Genomic DNA, 11802 nt, shown 5'->3' with positions numbered 1-11802 from the left:
ACAGAAATCAGAAGTCACTGTACTGCACAAAACCAGTTAATTGAAACATTTGCAAGCTTATTATTAGAGGTTATGTATTAAGATTTAAGTTCCATGACTGGCAGCAGAGCTGGAGAACAAAGTCCTTCGATTTGGCACAAAATGCCCACAGCATGAATAGCAGCCACTCGCCATTCGATGCGTCTCTGCTGTGTCTCAAGCCTGACCCAAAAGCTCACAGTCAAGGAATAATCCCAGTTTCATTCTTGTCTTTCCCATTGTTTCATTCAACAGAAGTGGACACCTTCTGAGCAAAGGAGACACATTGCATTGTTTTGCAAAGACTGTCGAACAACCTCCAACATGTAACTGCTTCCAGGGATAATCAGCAAGAGTTGTATTTGAACGTGTTAGAACTACAACTCAGTAATCAGTTCTACATCCTTCAAGACCTACCCTTCCTGTAAATGTTTTGCCACCTTTGCTTCTGACAATCTATATGATTTTTATTTGGCATAATGCAGATAAACAGGTAATGCAATATTAAAATGAACTATACATTCAGATTTTTAGATCAAAATCAGTCAACAAAAGAAGTTATTAAACATCCTCTACAGAAAATTAGTTATTGAATGAATACTGCATGCAGGAAATTCAGTTTCAGTCCAAGTAGATACAGCCAATCCATTTGCATTGCCCAAAGTCAAAAACAAGGGAGCTCAAAAAAAAACCAAATGTCTGAAAAATTCATTGCTGTTTTAGCTCTTTGAGGTATTTAGTAACACAGGTAAGAACATAAGAACTTTAGTAACACCCATAAAAGTTTAGTTGGAAGAGGCTTTTTAGAACATGTATTAAAACATCAAATATAAGCAATTTTGAAGTATTTTATTGATTTAGGTCTCTTCTGTAAGGTAAGAAAGAAGTATCTCTGTTGCATCCTGTGAAGAAACAGACTTGGTATCAGTGCCAAAGACTTGAATTAGTCCATTTTTTTTTCCAAGTCCAGTATCTTAACCTTTTCTGTTAAGGTTAAAGTAGCTTGCAGCTCACAGACAGCTAGTTCAGAGAAACACTAAAGCAGCTTATTGGAGTGTTGACAAAGATCAACCATTCCTCCCCTTTACTTCCGTCTTGCCTGCCATATCAGAAAATACTATTTACTGTGGCATGTAGGTGTGAATGGGTAAGGGTTACTAGCTGATCATCAAGCTGTATTTTAATCAGGAAACACTAAAACTGAGAAAGCAAATCATGGCTCTCCAGGAATATGAAAGAATATGAAAGAATAACTCTGCATCAGTCCAAACTACAGGTGGACATTCTTCTTTCCCATTTTCATGTGAGCTGCTGAAAGTGTATTTGCAGTGCTCAATACTTTTCCAAGACCCTGGTGCAGCCTACTGAAGCTCTCCAAGGGATGAACAGCAGCAATCACAACCTTCTTACTCTTTAGCAGAAGATTATAGTTTCTGTGGTTTGTGTGTCCAGACCCCCAACTAAGATGAACTGGCACAGATCAACCAACGCACAGTCCGGTTTACATTGCACCAGCTGAGAATCTGCACCTGAATAATGGACTCATATTGTTCTGCCAAAAGTGCAGCTGAAGCATTGATGCTGTTGGTGTGGCTGATCCACTCCTTGCTTTTGTTGACCAGGCTACTGCTTTGATCTGTTCATACAGAGGGATATTTATAAACAGGTTTGACATACATTTCTAAAGCACAAGAGAAACTTGTCATTCCGATGACCTTCCAGGGGCTGATTAAAAGAAATAAACCAGCTGGATGTGTTTGAATGTGCTTTGTCTCTTAGGCAACTAAGAGAGGTGCGGGCAGGGAAAGGGAGTGAAGTGCTGAGGAAATAAAGTAGCTGAGAACAAGTGGATGCCATAAATACCGCTCAGTTTGACTAGAATATCAGCACCTGCTGTATTTTTCAAAAAGGGTATTTGTAGGATTTTTACTCCCACAGCAAGGAACAGTGTTGCTAGACAAAGAATACTGAATCCACACTGATGATACAATTTTTCTCTATGAATTTTGGCATTACATGCAGAGTTAATATCAGAAATCCCATTGTTGTATACTTTTTAATCCATCACACTTAAGGCTTTAATTTATACACACAATACAATTTGTATACACTAAAGAATGGTAATCAGCAGGGTTGCATTTGGTCTCCAAAGTGTGTAATGTGGAGAGACAGCTAAGCCTAACAAATCACAGCAAAGGAGCAGAGCCTCAGAGATCCACTTCTGCTCCCAGGATCTACTTCACCTTAGCACAAGAGCTTGGTTAAAGCGCCTCTAACATCGCCAAGACTCTACTTCCTTGCCTTTGAAATTAGGGGAGTGTATCAATCCTGATTTTTGTTGCCCTTTTTCTCTATATTTATCCAATTTTCCCTACTTTCATGGGCATTCCGACCCACTTTGTTCCCCACACAGGCTTATCAGCTTGATCCAGTCATGTTAATCACTAATGCAGATTTGATTGTCACAGTTTTATCTGGAATTCCTTGGGCTTATGTGTTCTGCTCTTAAAACAAAACTAAACTAAACTAAACTAAAACTATAGGTTTGAGTCATCATCCAATTACCCATTTTGGGGGGATGTTTGTGCAGTAAATCTAGGTCCCCAGGCTCATGACTCTCAGTGAGGTTTGTGCTCCAAAAACAAGTCAGACTACCTGAAACTAAGCTGATTCCATTGTTGAATTTTTTGGATATTCTGCACAAGTCACAGGGTAGATCTGAAAACAATGGTTAGAAATCTCAGATCATGCGCCCAAGGTTCAGGACAGTTTGTAGCTGCTGAAGTCAACGCTTTGCCAGTGGAACATGGAGCTTCTCAATCTCAGCACTGAGTTAAACATAGCAAGGCTCGTGGTTTAAGAAATGCAGTATTATTGTCTGTGAGCTTTAATGGAGTCCTAATTAGATGTACACAGTGGAGATTAGAAGGGGACTTGTTGTCTGCTACTACTGGTTGTTTTTTTATTCATAAATGAAGCTTTTAAAACATTTCTTCATACTAACCTTAATTAAACCTCTACTTCTCCTTTTTGTCAATGGTAATTTCAAAGTACATCAAAACTCTCTTCACCCAGGCCTTTAAGACTGCAATACTGTGAAACCCCAGCAAGCAGCCAGCTCCATAGCATGCTGTTCCAAAATATCCATGCTTTAAAAAATGTGTCTTCAGAGAAACTCCTTGAGCTGTTTTGAGAACTAGTATTGCTGGAGCCGTGATCAGCAATGATCTGAAAAGCTGCTCTGGCCAGTGGCTGAGCAGAGGAGAACACAGCAGAGCCCCAGGGGCCTGAAGCAGCATAACTTGTTTTCTCTCTTTCTCACCAGCACTCACCGTAATTTTTGAGCCCATTAGTCATTGCAGCCGAATTTGACTGACAGTAGATATGTCACAGATAATTCTGTTTCTGAAGGTTTCAAACACCACCCAACGATGTTCAGGTAGACAAGGGAGAGCCAGCTCCCTGTTTCCCAGCTGAGGGAATAGCTGTCCTGAGCTCACCTCTTACTAGAAATCAGAGAATCCCTCTGGGAGGGAAGCTCTGTAAGTACCTGATTTCCAGCAAAAACATTCAGGTCTGTGCTGCTTTGCACACTGAAGTCAATCAGCCACAAGGGACAAATCCATAGGAAATCAGGCATAATTGGGACTAGAGCTCAAAGGTCAATGAACACAGCAGAATGAAGCATTATTTAAATATGAAGAAGATGAATTCAGTTTCATGCCAGGGAAGTATTGAAAGAACCTAAGTAAATATCTAAATGCGTAATCATCTATCTTAACTCATGTCAAACAAAAGCTTTGTCAATAGTTACAGTCACGATACATTGCTTTGAAAAACAATGGTTTTCAAATCGAAAGCGCTCCTTTTATTTTACCTCCTTCACAACCTCCCCGTAACAATGCCCCACACAACCTGTCTGTACTGCAGGAAAAGGGGCAGATAAAAGTGAATAGTTCCACCTCAGCATTTGAAAGACTAGCAAATACCAGTGCAGAGGAGACCCAGCCCTGTTTTGTGTGTACGTGCCATTTTCTTCTTCTGCTATGTACCACAAACTAAGAATTCACTCCTCTCCTATGACAAGTGACAAAGCTTGGCTATATTTAAAACTAACAAGTACATTCCTACAACTTATTTTTTCAACGCCTCCCAACATCTTTCAGTCAGTGCTCTGCTTCATAGAAATATGTGAACCATACTGTTCCTCCTATGGAACATTTCCCTGTTCGGCTGCTCCAGAGAATTTTGCAGGATAAGGATAAAAAGTACAGTATGATAACCCCTCCCTTTGGGCATCTGGTAAGGGATTCCAGTTCCCAGGCTGATACATGTTTCCCAGATCATAAATACAGGAGGCAGAAGCCTCCCTCCAACTGGAGGTGCAGCTTTTCATGACTCTTCCTCTTTGTCTCACAGCACAGACAATGCCAGTTGAGCAACCAGACTGTCCTTGAAGGTCAGAAACACAAACAGTTTGCTCCTTCTCATCACCCAAAATAATTTCTGGTGGTAATTTCCGGAGTAGGAGAAAGACAAGCGAAAATACCCAGGCACACATGAGAAGTCATGGCTGATTTGTTCCATCGTTGTGTTCAATGGTATTAGACAACACAAACATTCAGGGAGCTCCAAAAGAACCATATCATCAAAGCTGAGCAAAGGAGGCTCAGAAGTGGGAAGCATCAGACATGAGATCCAAGCCCTAGGACTGAAAGCCTTTTGCTTGTAGCTGGTTCTTTAAAGAGCAAAAGTAAGATGTATAATGCTGGTCCCAACAGTATATAAAGAAGGGAAATATCACTTGAGAAGCAGGAAGTTAATGGCAAAAAGCAGACATCATTTAAAGACTTGTTTATGCTGAGGGAGCACAGGGCAGTCCATAGGCAAATAAAAGGAAGGAAAAAGTTGTGCTATCATAAATAGGGGTGGGTGGAGGGGCGTGGGGAGGGAAATCAGCATATAGGATTTGTTTCAAAGCCACTGAAATCTATGGGAAGAACTGCATTATGTTTAAGAGATGCAGATCCAGTTTCAATGAAATTCATTTTCTACAGACATCACATCACCGAATAGATGTTTGTCTGTTTTAAAAGTGTAAAATAATTAAGCTGTGTGTAATCTTTTGCTAGATAACTCATCACAATGCTGAAATAAACGGGTCTGAAGATCAGTTGCTTCTGCTGAACACAAGAGGAGTTTTGCCATAGATTGTGAGAGATGATGGACTGTCCCTCAGTGCAAGCTACAGAAAAGAATGTAAATCAGCTGGAGTAGTGTTTGTGGAACATGGTGATGGTTTTAATGATGGCTTTTTCCATGCACCAAGCATGAGATCACGTACAAGGCTGTATTTACATGGTGATGTAATTTTACAGCAGAAGCTGGGAAAACAAGGAGGGTAGATCATGTCCAGCATGATTTATGCCAAGCTTTCCACAACCATGCAGCCTCCCTCCCATGTCATCTATCTGTTGGCAGGATGAAAGGAAGAAGCAGGACAACCCTGCCCTCAGCTTCTAGACAACCTTATGCTTTGGCTGCAAATTCAACTCATAACTCAAAAAGCAACCTCCACCGGGCAGCCAGTTTTCAAGCCAAACAGCATATGTGCTTAATTGGATGCTTACAAAATTACCTTTTGTTTTATACAAATGTCCTGCCAACAAACCAGGGACGTCTAATGGATTTAGCAATATGGCACTATTTATGTTGTGATCACAAGAGATGGAATACTCGAATACAATTATTTTCCAAGTAATGTTTTATGGTAATGTGGTTTACAAACTGTTACACCCACTGATCTTTGGATGATGGGCTCTTTTGAGCTAGAATCTTGCATTTTTTTCCTTAAAAGGAATGCTGTGCCATTGAGATGTAAAGACTTGAAAATTAAATTTGTGGGCCTCATTTAAATACAGGATGTTATTAGTCATAAATAAATAAACTTATTACAGAATTGTTTGATTAACTAGTGAAAATATATACACATATTCTGGAAAATCTGATTAAGTTTAGTCTATGGTTGATATCTAACTAGGCAGGCACAGACCTCTGTATGAATAACATTAATGTAAGATCATAACTGTTGTGCCAGTTCACCTACATCCATTTTGGGTTGATTGAAATTAAACTGGTACAGCTTCTGAAACTTTGCTGCTTTCATCAAAATCGTTATAAGAAGATGAGTCAACTAACTACAAGCAACAGCAAATCCTGCTATAACCATGTGTGCCTTGTATCTACAAATTACGTGAACTGACAAAACAGCTTTCATAACAGTATTTTCAATGACAGTGAACTTGGATCTAACAATCAAAAAGTGTCTGAGTGTGCATTAAAGGGACAGCATTCAGCTGTCACCATTAGAAGAATGGTTTGAGACACCTTTTCTCCTTCTTGCATGTATCCTGCAGTACATAAAGTTCCTTGCTAATTTATATCGTGAATCAGCCTTCAAATGATGCATCATCATCCTTTTCTGGAAAACTGCCTTAGCCTCAAATAAGCCAAGAGTGGAATTTGGAGAAGCCAAAATCTCACATGCATTTATAGTGAGGCAGTCACTAAGCAGTAAAGCAAAACATTCTGCACTTAAAAGGCAAGACATCTCAGGTGATTTCTAGCTGGCCTTTTAAGACATTCAAATTGAAATAATACCTGCTGGAACACTCAATTTTAAAGCCAGTTGTACCCTAGAACTGGTGCTAGCAACGTACACGTATCCCCTTGTCTCGTGGTTTTTACTTCAGGACTGTTGTCTAACAAAACAGACATATTGATAAGCTCTAGACACAATGAATCATCAATGACAAATGCTTTATGTGACAGCTAGTAAGTGTGTGTAACCAATTGATTCTACTACACCACAAATTATCTTCCACCTTTCACCATTCTGTTCAGGTCAGTCAGTGTGTATGCACCCCAGTGTCTTCTCAACATGCACTTGGAAGAAAATAATCTACAAAGACTTTTGCTTATAGTCATTCTCCATTCCATACCTCCTCTGCAACACCTCTTAGGCAGATCACCTCACATCATTAACTTGCTGGCAGCCCCCATCCTCCAGAAGAGTTTTATTTTCCAACCACTAGAGCAATCCTCTGGGCAAACCCTTTACCTGGCAGGTTTTATTAGGAGGAGGCGGACTATACTTTCAGGTGATGATGCGGTGTTTGATGCACAGCTCTGGTCTTCTTGCAAGGTAAATGCTGATGCAATGAATGGGTACTTATTGGTTCTTGAGCTGGGCAGGTCCTCTCCATCCCTAGATGGTTTTCCTCAGTATTGAATGCAAAGTCCAGCTTTCCTCCCAGGAGTCAGTAATTAGGACATAAGTAGGATATGGGTTTGTGGTTTGGTGGTGGTGGTTTGTTTTTGTTTTGTTTTGTTTTAAAGACAGAACAGTGCAACATAAGTTTCTTTGCCTCATCATCATATTGCAGCCCTTTATTACCCGTTTCCCTCTCTACCCTGCTATGCCTGACAAGACTGGAGCACCTACAGAGATGGACAACACAATGCACAACTGCCATCCTCTCAGAAATGGAGTGCGCATTGAGTCAGCTGAGACTAGTAACAAGCAAAGCCACATCTTGTGTGGTGGGACAAATAAAGCACTTTCTGCTTTCTACAACTGAAATACCACGTTTCCTCAAGAACACTGTAGTGCTCTGGACAAACTGAGGAATCTGGGCAACAGGCAACTTAAATACTCCAATTTTCATAGAATGGTTTGGGTTGGAAGGGACCCTAAAGATCACCTGGTTCCAACCCCCTGCCATGGGCATGGACATCTTCAACTAAACCAGGTTGCCCAAAGCCCCATCCAGCCCGGCCTTGAACACTTCCAGGGATGGAGCATCCACAACCCACCTGGGGAGGCTGTTCTGGTGCCTCACCATCCTTATGGTGAAGAATTCTTCCTTACATGTAATCTAAATCTACCCTCTTTCAGTTTAAAGCTATTACCCTTGTCCTAGCACTACAAGCCCTTGTAAAAAGTCCCTCTTCAGCTTTCTTGTAGGCCTCTTTTAGGAGCCCCGTCTTCTCCAGGCTGGACAACCCCAACTCTCTCAGCCTTTCTTCACAGGAGAGGTGCCCCAGCCCTCTTATCATCATGGCCTCCTCTGGACTGGCTCCACTGTGCTTGCCTTTGGCCAACTATTAATAATTCATTAAATTATTACGTGAACACACACGCAGATGCAGAAAACCCCAATGCCCAGAAAGGGGCCGCGGATGAAGCGGTGCCTCAGAGCACATTCTCGAGCGCTCCAGTACCTGTGTGAGTCTTGCACAGAGAGCCCTTACACAGCTCCTCAGTGTGTTCGCAGTCAACTCCCCTACATGCAATGCTACATGGGACATAGCTCCTTAGCTGGCATTTTCTCAGAGAAACAGTAAGATTTGAACTTCAGTTTGAGATGCTGGAAAACATGGGTATAAACAATTCAAAAAAATTCTGTTCATAACTTTTATTATAAACACATAGATGAAATATTAACATAGGAAAAAGGTGACATTACTAACTAGGCTTTTAAAAGGCTAGGTGTCCTAAAACAGCCCCAAAAGCTCATTTTACACACTATCCACTGTGTTGGGAGGTTCTGTAGAACCACTTTCATGGTAATCGAATCCTCCAAAACCCTGAGGATATTCCCTGTTCTCTATGTCAAATGCAGCAGCATTCTGCATAAGGAAAACAGTTAGTTTGCACTTTTGCTTACTTCAATTCAGCTACAATGAATGAAAAAATCCACATATTCAAGTAAAGATACACAAAGCCTATCAGCTCAATCCAGTTCTTTTTTTCATTTTACCCAACAGGCCAGGCTCATCCCATGTGCTGGAACTGGCTGGAAGTTAACGCTGTCAGTCAAGATCCTTGGGGCCAACTGGGAGCTTTGCAAAGGGTGCCAGTAAGAGCTAGAACTGATGTTCATTCTCTGAGTAACATGCAAAAACTTTCAGTTCTTTTATAAAACCTGGTCAAAAAGCAGAATGCACATAAGAGCCTAGGAAAATCCTTTTGTTTGCCCATTTTCAAAATATTACATTTCGACAACAAAAAAACTGGATGTTTGAAGTTTTAAAAGCTTTGATTAACAGCTGATTAAAAAAGAATATCTAAGAGATTCCATTTTTTCTTGACCTTTAGTCAAAGTCAAAAAAGTTAAAGATATTCTGAGCTCTATGCATAAATACAATGTGCTTTTCTGTTAGTGTTTTCTCTGCTCCTCACTGTTCCTACACCTTTCAGCAGTGAGTGCTCTCACTGCCACTCTAGTTCATGTCAGATGTTTGAATGGGATCCAAGTTATAAAAAAGAGAAAATTATTCAGCATCTGTGCAAACACACATATTTGTACAGTCCAGACAGCCAACAGTAAATGTGTAAGCAGTGGATTTAATTGAATAGATATTTTTAACTCCAGTAGTTAAATTTGTGCAAGGAGGTCTCTGCTTTTAGATGTATATATTATCAATTATATACACGGTATTTTCCCACCTCAAAAACAACTATGAATGAACCCCCTGAAAATATGGGGACTAATAGTAAAAATAATCTTAGAATTTTGTAGGAAAAATATTATTTGCAATAAAAATAGGGTAATTTCTTCTTGCTAGAAACCAGTAACAAAAATATACTCCCACACATAATTTTTCAGCATCCTAGACATGTAACAAATGCTTCTGCAGTAGTAGCCCATCTTTGTTTAAAAACAAAGTTTGAGTCCCTTACTATGCTGCATCTTAATTAGCATCAAAAAGCACTTATGTCAGTAAATATTTGCTTACTCCTTTGTAAATGTTAGTTTAGCTTTTAGCAATGTAAGCAAATGCTAAAGCATTGTTGATTAGATAGGAAGTAGTTTACGTCTAAGAATTCTATATAAGTAATTTATCTAAAAATATTTGCCCTCATCCTAAGCAGGGCCGTTGCCTCTGTATTATTCCATTGATTCCAATCAGAATTCACTCAAACAGAGCGAGTCTGGAGGGTCCCACTTGCAAAGTTCACAGTTATTCAGAAAAACTCCTTTCTTTCCATCTCTCTGTTTAAAGAGAAGGATGGGGGAAAACCAGGTTACAGGCAGGTCAGGGAACTGAACAAGCCTGCATCGGACGTGGAGGTGAGAAAAGCCACTGGGCACTGCCTTACTGCATGGTTCCCTTCATGCCTCCTCCTACAGCCACAGTCTTCCCACATGTTACTCTGATCAAATGGTGTCAACAGGGGTGCAACCCCCGAGGCCCAGAGGTACCTGGGATCCAGCCACTGGCCGGACTGGTTCCCATGGACTTTGGAGTCTGCCCAAGACAAGATCGCAGATGAGGATAATGTCAGCGACTAGTGAACGAGATGCTGATTATTCAAGCTGCCTCTCTCCAAGAGTGGATTTCTGTGCTTTTATGGTGCCTAAAATGGTCAAAAATGTATTTTTCAAGGTCGATTTTTTTTAAAGCAAATGAGTAATTTCCCCAGTTCCTAAGTCATCTTCTTAATAGTATTTACCCAGCATTTAGCTTGGTGAAACTGCATTTTCCCAGTTACTATGAAGGCGTGATGCAGTGGAGACCTTCTGAAGAACTTGTGTAGACAATACTTTTTTTCATTTATACTATTTTAAGCAGCGTAGGAATATCTTTCTAGAAAAATCAGTTCTGAGTTTCATCTCCAGTCTTCAAGATGGACCAATGCTGTACCATTTAACAACAACTTTTTCAGGGTTGGCAATAGTATCTTTCCACTGCTCTACTGCTTCACTGTTACTGCTATCAGGACTTATACAGATCTGCAGGAAGAAACAAAAAGAAAAATAAAATTGAGTTATTGATATAACACAGAGGCCCAGCCTTTATTACATCCAAATAAACACTATGGAAGTGTAGAATGAGATACAACGTGTAGACTGCGACCAAAGCATAATAGCAACAAATACAGTTCTGTTAAGACTAACATATTTTGGCTTTCAGCTGGGAACACGTGGAGTCTGGGTTTAAATTTAGCTTCTAAATAAATAGTTTAGAGAACTCACTACATACTAATGTTTCTCTACTTAATGTTGTAAGTCAAGCATTCCTTGCTCTGTTAAAACGCACGTGCTGGGGTCAGGGGCGCATCAGGGCCAGCGATGGCTCTTTGCAGTCAAACCCCAGTTGGCTCCAAGCCACCTGGCATCCACAGCTCACTGTCCAGCCTTTCCGTGGGCGTTTAAAGTCACACACTCCAACAGACAGGGCCAAACCTGCATTCCACAGAGGTTATACCATGCCCATACCACACATGGTCATGGAGAAAGAGTCCGTTTCTTCTCAGTGTTCAGTTACTGGATAGTGGCCATCAAATGAGGAAATGAGGTACAAGTAGGAAGTTTCCCTCCTGAGCATTAGTAGCAGCCTCCATTGCCTAAATAATTCTGCTTATGTAAGTATGTATCATTATTTACAGGACTCTATTTCCTCAAGTCTTCCAAGAATGAATCCTTCCAATGCTTCTCAGAAACCTTCACCATGAAGTGCATTCAGCCGACACTGCTGAGGCCCGAGTCCTCCACAAGTGAGAATAATGTCTCCCTGAATACCACAGACAGCTGATGTTCCATCCACTGAGACTCAACACACATCTTACTCATGATTAAAGACATGTCTGTAAAAGCAGCCTAATCTAAGTATTGTCTGCTTAGAAAGGCATCCAATTAAACATCATTCTCTGAAGAACAAAGTTAATAGATCCAGCTATATTCATCTTTTTCCAACTACCCAGCCAATTGCTCAAAG

At 40.5% G+C, this 11802-nt stretch overlaps 1 protein-coding gene across 9 annotated transcripts in view; it reads right to left on the bottom strand.

Annotated features, from left to right (window-relative positions):
* Nucleotides 1-8480: 8480 nt before the first annotated feature.
* Nucleotides 8481-11802, bottom strand: part of TC2N (tandem C2 domains, nuclear) — a 33824-nt gene continuing 30502 nt past the window's right edge. For all 9 annotated transcript variants that reach the window (XM_005506146.3, XM_065063650.1, XM_021292431.2 and 6 more), the window contains one exon: nt 8481-10817. In XM_005506146.3, coding sequence (XP_005506203.1) covers nt 10707-10817 — 111 coding nt within the window. In that variant the 3' untranslated portion in view covers nt 8481-10706. The remainder of the gene's footprint in view (nt 10818-11802) is intronic.

The sequence above is a fragment of the Columba livia genome, chromosome 5, assembly GCF_036013475.1.
Source record: "Columba livia isolate bColLiv1 breed racing homer chromosome 5, bColLiv1.pat.W.v2, whole genome shotgun sequence".
Taxonomy (NCBI): Eukaryota; Metazoa; Chordata; class Aves; order Columbiformes; family Columbidae; genus Columba; species Columba livia.
Note: the sequence above shows the minus strand (reverse complement) of the source record. Positions and strands in the feature narration are given on the sequence as shown.